General features: G+C 32.8%; 1 protein-coding gene across 5 annotated transcripts in view; it reads left to right on the top strand.

The window, feature by feature from the left end:
- The window catches only part of LOC150104220 (3',5'-cyclic-AMP phosphodiesterase 4C-like), a 360,345-nt gene that overhangs the window by 307,782 nt on the left and 36,145 nt on the right, over positions 1–16,418 (top strand). For all 5 annotated transcript variants that reach the window (XM_090396234.1, XM_090396235.1, XM_090396231.1 and 2 more), the window contains 2 exons: positions 1,360–1,461; positions 14,115–14,176. In XM_090396234.1, coding sequence (XP_090252360.1) covers positions 1,360–1,461; positions 14,115–14,176 — 164 coding nt within the window. The remainder of the gene's footprint in view (positions 1–1,359; positions 1,462–14,114; positions 14,177–16,418) is intronic.

Below are 16,418 nucleotides of genomic sequence, written 5' to 3'. Positions count from 1 at the left end.
AATGACTACGTCTTTGGACGCACTAGCAAATTCTCTAAGGGTTTCGCTATCAATTCTGCAAAAAAAAAAAGAAAAGAAAAGAAACAAGTGCTCCGAGATTTAGAAAGTGAGAAATAAAATTGGAACTATCGTAATATCCTAATTTCTTTCAAACTTCATTCATTCTTGCAAACAGAATGAAGAGAGAAATCGTGTGAATAATGAAAATTGTCCTCGATGCAACAGTTACTACGATTTGGCTATAGTAGCTGAAGTAACTAAATCCAGGTTAGCATATAATTGAATGTTAATTGTATGTATTCTGCGTGTTTCACCTGGGGGGAGGTGAAATCACGAACTAGGAAAAATAAAAGAGTATAATACAAGGAGAAAATGCATCTTAAGATTTGTCTATTTTATCTGTAAAATTTTCTGTATTAAGGCAACAATCAACATCATGAAGATTACACAGCAAATATGCCTGATCACACCGGCGCTGTAGCTTTTGTAACATCTCGTCTGCAGGGTGGATATAAAAAATACTTTAAAGCATGGTCATTTGACCCGATAGACGTAGATTATTTCCATAGTCAATCTGCCCTTGAACACTACTTAAGAATGAGCCATGTCCTTTAGTTCATCGCCTCTGATGTGATTCAGATTCATAACTGTATTCATATCTGTATAATAACTTGGATACTCATTTAATTCTGATTTTCTTTAGAATACGTAGTAATCTTATGGTTTTCCGCCACATAATTGATTAATCACTCAAATTATGTATTCAGAGCATTCAGACAGGTTTTATCATCTTTAATTCAGGACCATTGAGCAGAAAATTAGTCAAGTGTTGTTGCCTTTCCCATCAGTCTAATTTTAATTGAGATATTGACAAGCTACTTTTATAATAAATACATCGCGTGGAAGCATAGATGTGTTTGTGGTAGCTCTTTCGAACCCATTAGCAGTCCACTTAATTATAATAATTTCGCATGTAATGCCTGTAGAATTGATTTTTTCTAATCTTAACCGAGATTGAATATGAGTATAAACTCATATAACATTGTAAACATTATTTTATTAAATTGTTAAAGTTATAGAAATTTTGATTTCTTTATAAACATTTCCACAGGAAAATATAAAAGGAACTAAAATCTGTAAAGTTTCTTAATTTTCAATGAAGAAATATTTAACGATTTTTGTCATCAACTTCACATTTTCGACATTAAACATAATTGGTGTAATATCTATTTTTTTTTCAGCACTCTTACATATGTAGGATTGCTACCTATGCTACAATTTTTAAAAGATTCTATTAAGGCAACAACGTTCAAATATATATTCAATATGTAATATACTGAATATTCTGTTTTATTCTAGCCATAGTGAAGAGCTGATAGTCACTCCATTTGCCCAAATCCTGCACAGCTTGAAGAATGTCCGGAATAACTATGTCAGTTTGACGAACGTATCAAGCAACAAGTAAGTGGTATTTCACTGTTTTATAAGGGATTTTATTTTACAATGTTTTAAAAAAGTAAAATTTTTCATTACTCTTCAAAATTCGAAATAGTGAAAGAAATGATTAACGCAGCATTGACTGTCTACCTGATCGACTGCGTCCTCTCTGTATAAACCTGATCTGCAAGGCACATCACATTTAACTGAAAACATTTGTTTCCCAGAGTGCTGTTTTAATCTCCATAGCAATTACATCGTCAATTTTCTGCAGTAATGTCCTGAGAACGGATAACTCAGCCTCATTTCTAGAAAAAGAATAAGCAAGCACGAAATACACACACCTCCTAGTTTACATACTTAATAATTTTCCGCTTGCTAATATTATATTTCTTGAACCAAGTGAGGTACCATCTGGAAACCAGTAAAGTTTGTAACCTAATTGAATGATAACCTTAAGTTATTAAATATTTAAAATATTTAATAATTTTTAATAAATAGTTAAAAATATTTCAGATAATGATTATTTTCCTAAAAATCATCTCTTCCCCCCCTCACTCCTTAGGCCTAGAATTGTTAATACAGTCCGTATAGTTAATATATTACAATAATGAAATTATTAAACTTACTTGAAAAGATTTTTATTTCTTAGAGTTGCTTTTAGTTGTGTAATCTTGAGTCTTAAAGATGTCTGTTTTTAACCAAAGCTACGAGTAATATGTACATATATGAAATTCTTTCATATATGCAAATAGGAAATAATTTAAAAATAGATTGAAAATTTAATAAGTATATTAATTTTAAGATGCGTCGAAGGAACGCGTTCTTTACGATTCCGTATGCTGTCAAATCATAATTATGTCACTGGAAAAACGTTCGTAATAATGCCCGTGTAATTTACGCTCTCATTGGAGGCTATAATAAAGCATTCATTTTTTTTCTCCTGGTTGGTTAAAAGAGAATTGATTTATTACGTTATATCAAGAGATGCTTATTTTCAGTTTATAAAGAAGGAAATTTCAATACTTTAAATATTATGCAACGTTAGCAGTGTTTGCGAGAAATTCTTCTCTTCCTTAGGCTACTTGGCAATGGCATATTAATTTTTAAGATGCTTTTTGAATTAGTTTTGTTTTTTTCCCTGAAAAAAGACTTACTTGAATACCTTCAAGACCGTTACTGTCATTTTATTTGCGTTGTTGCTTAGAATTCAACTTATATTTAGCTTACATGTTTTCTTATTTTCCTTACCTTTGTTGACAATGAAAAAAAATTTATTTTAAGATTACGCAGCTTAGTTTTTACTTGAGAACTTTTAAAAGATCGTTGCACTTAGTTCATTGATTTTGTGTTACCAAAATAGATGCGTGGAAGCAAAAAGGTTCAATGGAATTGGGAACATTTTCCGCACAGTGTCTTGTAGGGTTGCATTTGGAATGGGAGAAGATAAGATAAATATAGTTGACCCCCCGTTTCTTTGTAGTCCCTGATAATCACCATAATCATTAAGAAAGATATTTATTCACGATAACAGGAGAAAAAAAAAGTGTACTTGAAATTTGTAGAATTCACTTTTCCTGCATCGTTAGCTGAGTGGGTAGCGTGTACTTGGACTCCACAACAGGATGTGGGTTCGAATCCTGTAACAAGCAAGGATATTTATGAATGGCTGTAGGCAGGACGAATGTAACCGCTCGGTGTGAGACCACCACACTGCTTATTGGAGGATTAAATTGGATTGAAAATTGGAAGATGTTCGTATTCAATTTCTTAAAAGAATCGGTCAAACAACTATTACATGTAAACTCAAATACACAAATATTATTTTCTAGAAAAGTAAGAGTTTTCAAATAAGAACCAGACCTTAGAGACACTGAGTGGCAAAAATCCGAAATAAACACTGACTGAACCAGGAGTAGGAAAGAATGTGATGAACCTGTTCGTACGGATAGAAAAATTACAATTTCCATGGTTGACACAAGAAGCTAAAGAAGCAGTCAGTACCCGAAAAGAAGAAATTATATCAAAGTGTTCATGCTAGTAAATCAAGGTGTGTATTTACAGAATACAGACAAAGATATTAGAAAACTAAGTTACATACAAAAGTAGCCAAACATAAGTGACTTGAAGCTTCAAAACTAATACAGAAGATAAATATCATGAAGGCAGTAAAATGTTCGGAGAATTTTTGAAGAAACCGGAATGTATAAGCTTAGAGGCCAAAGTTTGGCTTAGATTTATTGGAAATGATAAAGCTGAAGATTATAATTTCTGGATGTTTTGGAGTAAATATTTTGAAAAATTATTAAATGAAATAAACAATAACAGAAAGAGGATGGTAAATATCCATGAGAATGCAGTCAAGTGAATTTCGGTATTGTAGAAAATCAGTTACATGAGAACAGAAAGGCTCAGTCGCGAATCATGCAGTGTTTCTACACTGCATAATTCGTAAGGTTGACTAATTATGAAAATGAGTGCTTTACTCCCTGGAGTAAAGTTAAACTGGAGTTAAGCTCTCGTCGTATAAATTTATAAAAAAAAGGGAAATATAATTATAGAGGAATATCCCTAGTGAAATTGCATGAATTTTGTGCGGCGAGATGCTCGTTTTATGATAAAAATAAAGTAGTTTGTTGTTGTGTGCATGTATGTCCACATCAGATATTTAATAGAGAGACCACTGAAACAAAAACATCTGTGTGAAAACAGGGACTTTTCTTATAAATCATTATGTTCTATGTCTCTACTTTAGAAAATACCAAGGTGTTTTTTTTTTTTTTTTTTTTTTTTTGCCAAGTCAATGATTCCATATGTGCACTCTAGTAACCGGGCAGTATTCTAGGTTATACTCGCTCCTGACAGGTACTACTGATCAAATGGCTTGGCCAATGCGTTCTTTCAGTACATTAAGTGTACTTGGTAGCGGAATAATGTAAACTCATTCCTTCACATACCCGCCCACAAAGGGATCAAATGGAGTAAAGTTAAGATATTGGCGACTACGAAATGGGTTTATTACTTGGTGGATTACGCTTTTTCCAGAGCAATAGTAGCCAATTTGCTGAACTTAGATGTATCGTCTATCTGCGACTGGAAAGAGAATTGCTGCTTTAGCAGAAAACCTAATACTTGTCTCTTCTGTATAACATTTGATTTGGAACTACATGCAGGCGAAATATTGGCAATAAATTATATTTGATTCTTTTACGTTCGTTATTAAGCTAGTGCCATGTTCCGAGAATACTAAACTCTTACAGTGTAAAGTGTAAACTTTATATACAAAAGAATTATATATACTATAATTATTATACATAATATTATCTGTTCTCTCAATAATCATAGACATTTATTCAGGAATAATTTTTGTTGCTAAAGAAAATTGACAGTTGTTTTTTTCCCCTAAATTTTCAGAACTCTTTACAGTAGCTATATAATAATAATTTATAAACAATAAAAATGCAAATATCTTCAATAAAGTTATGGGCTGCAGGGAAAACGTATACTGTATGCAGAAGCTTTGCATTTCACTTCTTCGTGGGAACTACTGATGAAACTACTATAGTGATATCACAACGGCTAAACTGATACCATACTAGCCAAGTGTTGACATTAGAAGCGATAAAATAGTCCGAAGTTTATAACTTTATCTTGTCTTGAATTCAGTAATATTGCTCATCACAAACAAACAGCATTTTATGCTCCAAGAGAAGTAATGACTGAAGCTCAGGTTTTCTTTTTTGCACTAACTTGTGACAAAAAGATGAAACGTTTAGTCAGTCATATCTTCCTTATGTTTCTGCTAATGCTAAGTTAATATCAATGAATTTTATCATTTCTCGCTCTAGGACATTCTAATCACGAACGTTATTCTTTATGGGAGACTTAAAAATGTACAGCACAACGAAGCTAAAAAAAAAAAGTTAGGCTAAGCCTTTTTTAATTATTATTATTATTTTATTCATGCATCCATATTAACAGGCCGCAGTTTTCAAAAATGCATAAATAACTACATTTTCAGATGCTTTTTTTTAACAATGTATGCGCTTATTAGATTCATGTATATTTTAAGAATAGATTTAAAGCATGGTTAAGTGTTAGTCTGTTTATTTGACATTGGTGTTCGTTATTAAGGTAGTGAAAGGACGACAGTAAAATCGGTGAAAGAAGTGCATTAATGTAAAAGAATTGATCTTAAGAGATAAGATAGGAATGGGAATTAAAAGACTGGTAAGAAGGAAAATATTTGAAAATCGGAGTTGACCCGGAATATAAAGGGAAGCAGGTCGAGGATGTTTTCATTTCGATTCGCATGCCAAACGATTCGAAAAACTAACTACAAAAACGAGCAGTTTTTCATCGAAACAAATCCTCCTTACCTTTCTTCCATTCCAAAACAGATTGTAACCATGTTCCTTATCCCTCTTTTTAACTTTATGCTAACTTTTTGTTTTCTGTTTTGATTTTCTTAACTGCTTCTCTTAATTTCCCACCATCATCTGATAAACTGACTAATCCTTCTCTGATTATTTAAAATGAAATTTCCAGTGGCTTTATTAATAGCATTAATTTTTGCAATCCTTGTATTGGTCTGAGGTAAGAACCAAAAAAAAAAAAATAATAATAATAATAATAATAATAATAACAATAACAGGTGATGTAGCCAGCATTCATGGAAGCATGTTGGTATATTCTTAGCGTTCTAATTTTTTTTTGTTACAAGTAGCTGGAAAAATTCTTAATTTTTTAAAGAAAGCATTCGTTATATTTGTAAAATATCGAAAATGTTCAAATGGGGGTGGCACCAGATGAGAGTATAAAATGTCTCTACACCCGCGGGCTAGTGTCTCCTCCCAGTGGACGGCTTTTCATATAGAAGAACATTGCTGAACTCTCCTTCATAAAGAATTGATGGTTGAACATGCTATTCCCTCATATATAACCTACCGAATGTTTTACGATTGCAATAGCTATCATTCTATATCTTTAGCACCTTATGAATATCATGAAATAAATGAAAGTGAACCACATTCATTTTCGCCATTTTTATTGCGTAATTTATTTTAATAAGGCACCTGCAGCCAGCGAGACTCATCAAATAATAAGGATAAGGCTTAGTTCGTAAACTGTATGTAACGCAGAGTTGACGTTAGGGCTTTGAATTGTAGTTTTATTGTATTAAACTTTAGTTAACTATCGAGTCCTTGATGGCAAGTTTTAAAACTTGCCATCAAGGACTCTATTGTTAACTGAAGAGTGAAAAAGTGAAGGCAGGAAGTACTGTCTCAAATTTGCTCGTGAATAAAATGTAAAATAAAAAGACCTTAATCTTAAATATAGCTTGAAAATTAAAGCAGAACACGAGTTTTTAGTATATGCATGTCATGAATTCGTGAACCACGTGCTGGAATCAGGTTTTGAGTAAAACTTGGCAAACGAAGCTACCATAAAAAGCTATCAAATGCTTAAAACAACTTTCGGAGATAATGCTCTAATCCCTTCAAACACATTCGAATGGTTCAAAAGGTATAAAGGTGGTCGAAACTCGATTGAAGATGACCTTCGCTTGGACGTTGAGTTTCTGGCAAAAAAAAAAAATATCACAGTCGTACCTGACCCACCCTGTTCACCAGGATTAGCACTCTGCGACTTCTTTTTATTCCTTAAGCTAAAATCCATACTTAAACAGAAGGTTCAAATACTTAACGAAATTAAATAGAATGCGACAAAGCAACTCAGTCATTCTTTTAGAACAGTTCCAGAGATGTTTCCAAAAGTGAGAAAAATACTGTATTGAAGCTGGAGGAGAATATTTCGAGGGGACATTTTCCTGTAGCTCATATGCTCGTATGTCCCGGACTTTTTGTGAACAGCCTTCGTACATTGATGTGAATTGTTATTTATGGAAAGTAAGAAATCTCTACTCTCCACTACGTGGAGAGTATTAGTAAATGCTTAAATGATGTTTTTTAAAATAGTTAAACGAAATTTAGTGTTCGATTTCTGTTTGTTACTAAGCTAAAGCAGTATTTTAGTTTCTTTATCTTGATTCCAAATCGAGTACCTCTTTTGTATATATATATAGATAACGATATTTAGATTTTCTAAAGCGCTTTTGGCAAGTAATGAATTATATTATTAATCAGTTACTCAAACTTATTATTACTCAGCTTAGTAAAGCTTAGTAACAATTCGTTATGTCCTCTTCTAGAATCGTATTAAGCAGCCTATTATAATTTGAGTTAAAATTTTTAATGATAAATTGGAGTATTTGAAATTTTAACTACAACTATTATTAAAGGAAGAAGACAAAAATTAAGACCAACTGGTTAAAGATGAGTGTGAACCTCTGCCCAAAATACATGCTTAGCTTGATTTCCTTTTGACCTCGATCTAGTACTTTTTTCCCTTAAACCTAATAATAGCTGGAATATTTAAAACCGTTTTGTATAAATATCTCCCTTATCATTTATGAACGCTGACTCTGCATATCTTGTTTAGGAAAATATTGCTGATGTAGCCGTTTACACAACTTTATGAGAAAACGTTTTTTTTTTCTTCTAAATCTAAAAGTACGTGTCGATTGCCTATACACGTACGTTTAGATTTTTACCCTTCATTACTGCATAATAATAAAGGTAACAACCATCTTTATTTATTATGCAGTATTGCAGTGCTTATTATGAAGAGTAAACATCCATATTATGATCTAAGTGCGAACATTGTAAATCCGTTTGAAAAAACTTCAAGCAAAATAGCACAATCTGTACTTTTTTTTTTCAAAAGTCTCTCTTTGACACGAATATAATTCGACCGTTATCCCGTTATCCCGACTATTAACGATTATCTTGCGTAAAACAAACACCGTACAATATTTTTATGAAAGATCACCTGTCTTGAAAAAGAGACATACATTCCTTCCTAATTTGCAGCATATCAGATATACTCGTATATTTATTTATTTGCCCAATCACTGTGTGTATATAAGGAAATCACTAGAATTTGAGCAAAGACAATATATTTAGTTTGTCGTATGTCATAATAAAATCTCATGAAAATCACTAATAATTTTCACATCACTCAGAAGAGGGCACTGTAAGAAGCAACATGGAATTGGAAAATACTAATTGTAAAATCATTATTTTTGTAAAATTATGAAGTATAAATCAATCATAAGTGTTGCTATTAATTTATTGCTTATCTGTTCTGTTAAGAAGTAAATGATCGGCGCACACTGCAAAAAAGTTTCACAAATTTCAGAATTGAGTTTGTAATTTTCTATGTATGGAATTTTTAACTCTACATATTACAATCATATCTTCGAGAAGAGTTCAAATATCAGAGAATATTTCTGCATCTTTAAAAGGCGATAAAACCGAAATCATTAGTGACATAATTACAGTGCTAAATATGAAATAAGTTCTGTATTCTACTGAAAATTAGTTTTTCGAACGAAATCATTTCATTACTGTTTCCATTTTAATACTTTGCAATTGACAGGTCACTTCATGATTCTGAATATAATCGTTGAACTTCGTTTGTGGTTCTTTCATCATTTCCAGAACATTACTAAAGATGTCAATAATCGAATGTTTTGCGTGTATTTATATAAATTTAGCAACTATTCTATCAGAAACAAAATTATACAACCGAAAATCGACATTTGCAAGTCTGAAAAACTGGCATCTACACAAACATTATTTTCGAGTTAGCTAAAGATAAGTGTATGTTTACTATAATTACTGATTGACTTTAAGGTTATACCATAAAATCCAAACGCTGAGAGATTCATGTCAACATAAGTATGTGGATGTACGGCAACCAAACGCTCAGTTTATTCCCTCACGGTATTAACCAGTTAAAGCGGTATTAACAAGGATTTTAACCAGATAAACAAGGTAACATTCAAAGTCAAGACTAAGAAAAACTTAACACAAAAAAACTTAGCACACCGACGTACTATTCTATTATCGATTTACGACCGTTCATGGTTTTGGAGCCGCATAAAAAAAGTACTTTTGCACTAGGCACCACTTAGGTGGGTGGCACAAGACTTTTCAAATATTTTCAGATTTGCATCGGGCATCCTGGATAATCCCAACATCCGTTCTCGGGGATAACTTTTAAAAAGTTGATTATACGAACCAAAACTTATAACACTTTCAATAGACTACCAGATGTGCTGGCAATTAATTTCATTAACACTGTCCAATGTGCATGGAGCTAGTAGTATGTTGAGGAAGGGAACAAGGTCATGAGTTGTTGAAGTGTTCTTGAATTTTCTCAATATGAGGAACAAGTTCATCACTACATATCCAAGATGTTCCTTCCGGTTTTACCTTATCTTAAGAGTCCATTACACGTCAAAGAGAGATACATTAGATGCGGAGGATTACATACTAAACTCTTTCCTTTCTGCTTTCCACGTGTATACGTAGTTTATTTCCAACCAAGCGATGGTCATTTCTATCTCCAGTCTTCAAAATTTACACTTATTTCTAACACAAACGTAACTCAGTTTCTTAATCAATACTCATCTCGCTTTTCAAATTAAACACTGATGCTTGACTCTTCCAAACGTGACATTTGTGCACATCCACGACTGATATACCCTATCAGAGAGACAGTATATATATTTTTTTCTGTTAAAACGTCGCTTATGAGTACTTTTCAGCTATAGGTGATTTGGTCAGTGTCAGATGGAACCGGCAGAGTTTTCTCTTAGACGAAACTGTTACAGAAAACACATACATTTGGCAGGCATGGTGAAAATGATTTCATGAACTTCACTTCGTAATTCCAAACAATTATATTGGCGATTTTTCAAATTGTTCACACACTTATCAGAATAACATAGAATCCTGATTACTTTCCAGTCTCTGTTATCTTTCCTTAACAATGATCTTTCTAAATCTGTAGCTGATATTTTACCCTTTAGGTAAAAACAGATCACAATCTAATGTTGATCGCTTTTCGCATGGAGCAGTACTCACTCTGCACTATTTCTTGTTATCTGACTTACTGCCAATTGGAACGTTCTGTTATTTTACATTCATTTCCGTTTTGGATTCTACTTTTCTGCCTTCTGACAAAAATTATTTCTACTGACCATAGTACTTGAAAACATTATTACATGAATGAAAGAATTCACTTTTCATTCTACTTTAATGTCTCTTCCCTTATATAAACTTTGGTTCTCCAAGAAATATGCCATGGCTTTCTTAAATAAACGTGAAGCATGTCGCAGAGTTCGCTTTCTTCGAAATCTCCCATCTTCTGTTTTAGCCTATTTAGCTTACAGATAGTTGCGAATAACTTATCAAGGCCTGGAAAACTGAAATCGAGAAGGCCAATTGCAGAAAACTGAACTTGTGTAACTGGTAATTGTAATATTTTTAGTTCCTTTCTAGACTGTTGACCATGTCTATAAACCACTCCCCCTCTTTATCCACCACTTCTAGGTTCCATTTCATCACTAATCATAGAGAAAACAATATTCTCAATATTTACTTTCCCTTCGGTTCGCATTTTGATGATCTAAGTAAATGTTTATTTGCTATTCCAAATAACGACAGTCATTGCCTCGAAGATCAGAAGAGTCATTTTCTAGTTTGTATGCCAAAAAGTCTCCTTCTCCTGAACAGAATTTTTTAGATTTGTTATGAAGATTTTGCCATTCAGAGTTATGATTTTGTTACCTCCTTATTCCAGGTATATTTGTTTTGTAACATGAAAATTATTATTACTATAGTGTGTATGTTATTATTATTATACCCCCATCTCTATGGACTCCATCGCCGGAGGCCCATAGTAACCATTATTGAACTCATTCACTCACAAAAGCATTCAGGATCGCTTCTAGCTACCTGTATTCAGCTTATTCATCTCTCTCTCTCTCTGAGTAAACGGAAAAATCTGATCCTCGCGTCCTTTCTGACCACACTCTTACACGAGCTTCTGGATTAGTTGGCATTGGCAATGCTTTTTAGAAAAACCGGGGTTCGAAATCGGTCAACGCAAATAAATTGAGTTTTTCATCTGAATGTAAGTTAGCCAGTCTCATACAGAATTAGGTTCTTTCTGCTGTAACTCGGATGTTTCATCCTGCAAAGCTGGCAAACCAGCCAAGACAACACAGGCAATTAGCAGACATCATAAACTGGGCTTATAGCCTTAGTTGTTTCAGCCAAATTCCATAATTCCAAACAGCCATATTCTTTCGTTTCCTAGGATTGATTTCTTTACCTATCCTTTGTAATATATTGAAAAATATCACATCCCCTCTTTTCCACTATGAACTATTTTATTTTGTAACTCAAAAATCTTCAGCCTGTCCCCAGGGAATGTTCTACAAATCTGTCATCATCTTGATCACGTACATATGAATCTTCTTCACCATTTTTTTTTTCATTCCCCAAGAAATCCAGGCGATCACTGGTGTCCATTTAGCCTTCTTCCTAGAAAATGAAGAAGAAAAACTTTAATTACCGTGCTCTCACTTTGTATCATAATTACAATCCAAAAGTAATGAATAAACTTGACTGTGAACTGGACATATGTGCCGGCGAGGATTGAGTTTAATATAAAGGGGGTGTTTTTAATTAAATGTCTACGTTATCATATTTTATCCGTGCGACTAGGTTGCTCGCTTGATAATAGTTTGTGATTTTAATTCAGCAAAACATCACCAGCTTAATACATTTCATAATTTATTTTGTTCTTATAGGGTTCTGAGTTAGTTAATGCACTTACAAATGCCTTTCAGGAATTCTGATGCTCTGTTTTTTTAATATTAGTGTGGATATGTTCGTCTTTCAGCACTGTATTCTTAACGGTCGTAATCAAGCGAATAATATGAATTTGTTTTATTTATTCAGTAGATTTTTGAATATTTTAATAACATTTTATAAATTATTTATAAAAAAAACTCCATTGTTTTTATGAACTGTGTATAAACTCAACTGTTCTGTATTCAACATAATAATCATAAATTACATTTGAAACTCATTAGTACCTACAAATTCAATTATTCCATGATACGAGCTTGCAATAGATACAAGACGGCAAATAGCATCTACATAATTATCATTTTCGCACTGTAAATTACATTAGTGTAATAGAACGTTTTTAGGAAAAAAACGAGCATTTGCTTCATCCCGCATGACGAATAATGCTGAGCGTTATCTACCTTTTCTTCAAGAGATACAAAATTATTTCTTACTCAGAAGTGAGAAATTACGTTTTTAAAATATTTATACGATTGTTAGAAAACACTTTTTCGGTATAAAAGTACCTTTTCAGCAAAACCCTAGTAGACGACGGAGTGCTCTGAATATGTTAGAAGTTTGTTGCTTGAGAATGCCATGCACTAAATTATTATAAAAGTATACAAAGGAGATATTTCACGTGGGGATTGGGTAGTTCGTGGTGATGCCTGACGAAAACAGGATTATACATTAACTGGAAAGAAATTTTGAGAACGAGTTTTGAAGAGATTAGAGAAAGCGAGAGAGGAAGGAATGTACAAAGAACGGAAAGAGAGAAAAAGGCAGCAGAGATTCATGTTAGAAATGGAGAGAATTCTAAGAAGGATGGTTTAGTTTGACTGGAATTACCTACCGAAGGAACTAGCGCTGCGAGGTCACTGTATCTGTGTTTGTGTGTTGTCTGGTCGATTTGCCAGTTTTTGTGTGAGGATACTCCTACGCTATATATGACACCGGCTAGACTTGCTTTCAGCTGAAAAGCCCTTGAAAGATTGTTGATATCAGATATACAGGATTCCATTTTAAAATTGCCTTTCCATCCGAAAGGCATACGGCGTATTGTTCTCGCGACTACACTGCAGAAACAGTCAGGGCAGGATGGAGGGGAAAGAGGAAGTTCTACCTCTCGTGTGTGTGCGTGCGCGTGTGTTTAAAACCTTCAGCCTTCTCCCTGTTCTGGCTGACGAAAGGAGAAACTTACTTACCTAGACTCAGCACTAAAGTCGTTTCATGCTCCTAATTTAAAGAAAGATACATTTTCTTAGATTTCCAATTTAGGGAATGATACCTTTTTTTTTTCTCTCTTTTCTATTCCTAAATAACGGTTTAATTTCCCGATTGGTCTTTAGTGCAAGCGTAATATCGACCACTAGCCTTGAGAGATAGTGTTTTGTATATATTCCGTGTCTAAAAGAAGTTAATTGTCTAAAAGATTGTTAATTGGACTAACAATCCACTGTATCATATATAATCTTTCGTGTATGTAGAATTCACCTAAAAATCCAGGTTTTATAATCAAAAACATATTCTGCTGTTTTATCCTATTTGTAAATTAAAAATCATGGTTTAAACGTAATATGATTACAATTTATATCATATATTCCTAATATATGAACTCCATGATATCCAGATTTCTATTACAAACTGAAGCGTAAAGAAAATTTCGGTTCGGATATAAATGAAGAATGCTTGAAAATGTAAGCATTTAGCGCATTAGTGCTTCATTTTACCGGTTGATTGAATGTTCAGGAAAGGTGATCAGCTAATGATTATTCAGCCTCTCTATTCTTAAGTAAATATGTGCGTTACTTTTTTATTGCTCCCTTCACGCACAGAGATAAAAAGGATCTAACTTGAAATATTATTTCATATAAAAAGCTTAAATATTTACCCCCCTTGTTCTCATTTTAGTGTATCAAAGAAGCTGTCCAGTAGTCCAAGCCATTCGACAACAGTGGACAAACCCCTTTCAGGTAAGAATTCGAAACGATATGTACTTAATTGTAGAGATTCCAATCCATGAAGTTCTGTGTTCGTAAAGAATTCATACTTAAATGTTTTTATATTCAGAATGGTTTAAATCCTCATTGCTTTCTTGATATTACACATTTAACACAGAGGAATCACGTAAAATACTTCATTAAAGTAGAATTTTTGCTTAAGTCAGCACAAGATCACAGAGTGACAATTAAACCTTAACAGACAATTCTATAAAGCACCACCTGAGTAACTAATGTTTTCTTCCTAGCATTATTTCAAGCTTGGTGCAGGATCTGCTGTTTTGCATTTGGCCCTCCATTTCTGATAACTAAAAAAAAGTCAATAATTTCCTAACTTTATACACATACACAAAATAAAGTTAGTACTTTTTAAATCTGCTAATATTTTCTATCTCCCACAAAGGGGATAAGTAGTAGTGGGATCACTAATATCAAAATAAGATAAGGATTTGTGCCGTGATTGGTTGGACACTATAAACAAGATCAAGATAAGATAAGGATTAGTGATGTCATTGTTTGCTAAGATCAGTGACGTCATGAGTATGGAATGCTTGCAATTTTCGCGTATGGAATTGTGGGCAATGGTCAGAGAGTGAAATTCTGGGATGTGGCTGTGTTTGTCATTGACATATGATGAGTTTTTTGTTTGCATGTGGCATTATGGGTAATGATTAGAGATTGGAATTCTGGGAGGATATTTGGTCAAGTGTTGGGGTCTTTGATTTGTGGAACTATGGGAAAATATTTGTCAATATACCAGTAGATATTTCTAAAATAATTAGTTACTGGATTTCACTGGTGTCCTGTCCTCCTCACCCCATTATTATTATCATTATTGTTTTTATTTTAGAAAAGAAAAATATTTTCACTGAATTAATATTTCAGTCAAATAAATGTATTTGTAAACTTCAATTAATAATTAAGGTGTCGTTGATGTGTTTTCCATATTTAAGAATATTTATTCTGCTTGGAATATTTAATAAAGGTAACATTATTTAGTTTTAAAAAAATATGAACATGAAAGAAAAAATGCGTATGTGTGTGAGAGAGAGAGAGGCATGGGGAACACCACTGGTAGCCTTTAATTAATTATTTTAGAAAAGGTCTAACTACAACCTACTGACAAAAAAAACGTGCAAGGAAAAAAGCAGTAAAACTGAGATTCCAGTAATTAATTATTTTAGAAACTGAACATTTTCATGTTCACATTTTCTAAAACTAAATAATATTACCTTTATTACATTTTCTAAGCAAAATAAATATTCTTAAATATGGAAAACACATCAACGACACCTTAATTGTTCATTTAAGTTTACAAATACATATTTATTTGACTGAAATATTATTTACAAGTATATTCACAATGAAAAATTAAAATATGCAATTACATAGAAATATTTCACAAGATTTGTCTCTCTTACTATTTTCCTGAAGAAAGAAAAATTCCAAAGCGTTTTGGGTTCGCTCATTTTTTTTTTACTTTACAGGATACACAGTACAGTACAGTACAGCAAAAAAAACAGACACACGATCTGTGACCTGAAAGAACGAATTGCAGTAAATAAACTGAAAATGCACTCGATTATTGTTCCTTATAGGTTTCTGTCCAATGTGTTGAGTTGAAGTGAAAAGGGGACATCATTGAGTGCAAATTACGACTTGGTAATTTGCACTCGGTTTTTTTTTCGCATTCATAACTAAACAGAAATTAAGACTTTAAACTTAGCAAGTGTCTATAAGCAGGGTTACATATTCCTTGGAAACAATATGCGACATCAATGCCTACCATAAAAAAAAATTGTAAAGAAAAATAAAATGTTTACCTTCAAATAAATATTTATGATCATGGCAAGCAAGAAATTCATCAACTTTTCAAAGTTTTGACACACACACACACACCCATATTGTTTTCATCATTTAGAATACCACAACCCGAAAATTCGCATCAGTCGATACGGGCTTTTGATATGCTTCTATATATACGTATATATATATATTTTTTTTTCAATCTGCTTGGTTGTTTTTCCTTATTTTACTTTAAATCTTGCAGTAGTATTTTTATAACAGAAATCTAAGCAAAAGAGATTGTGTGTATTTCAACAACTGATTTCTGAGAAGTCGAGATACGAAATTAACAAATTCTGAGGATGCATCCACATCTGGCCACTGAATCTCAAAATCCCAACTTCATTTTATTCATGAAAATTGCTGTGTA

The sequence above is a fragment of the Typopeltis vanoorti genome, chromosome 8 (genome assembly GCF_054136105.1).
Source record: "Typopeltis vanoorti isolate ZY-2024b chromosome 8, IOZ_Tvanoo_1.0, whole genome shotgun sequence".
Lineage (NCBI taxonomy): Eukaryota > Metazoa > Arthropoda > Arachnida > Uropygi > Thelyphonidae > Typopeltis > Typopeltis vanoorti.
Note: the sequence above shows the minus strand (reverse complement) of the source record. Positions and strands in the feature narration are given on the sequence as shown.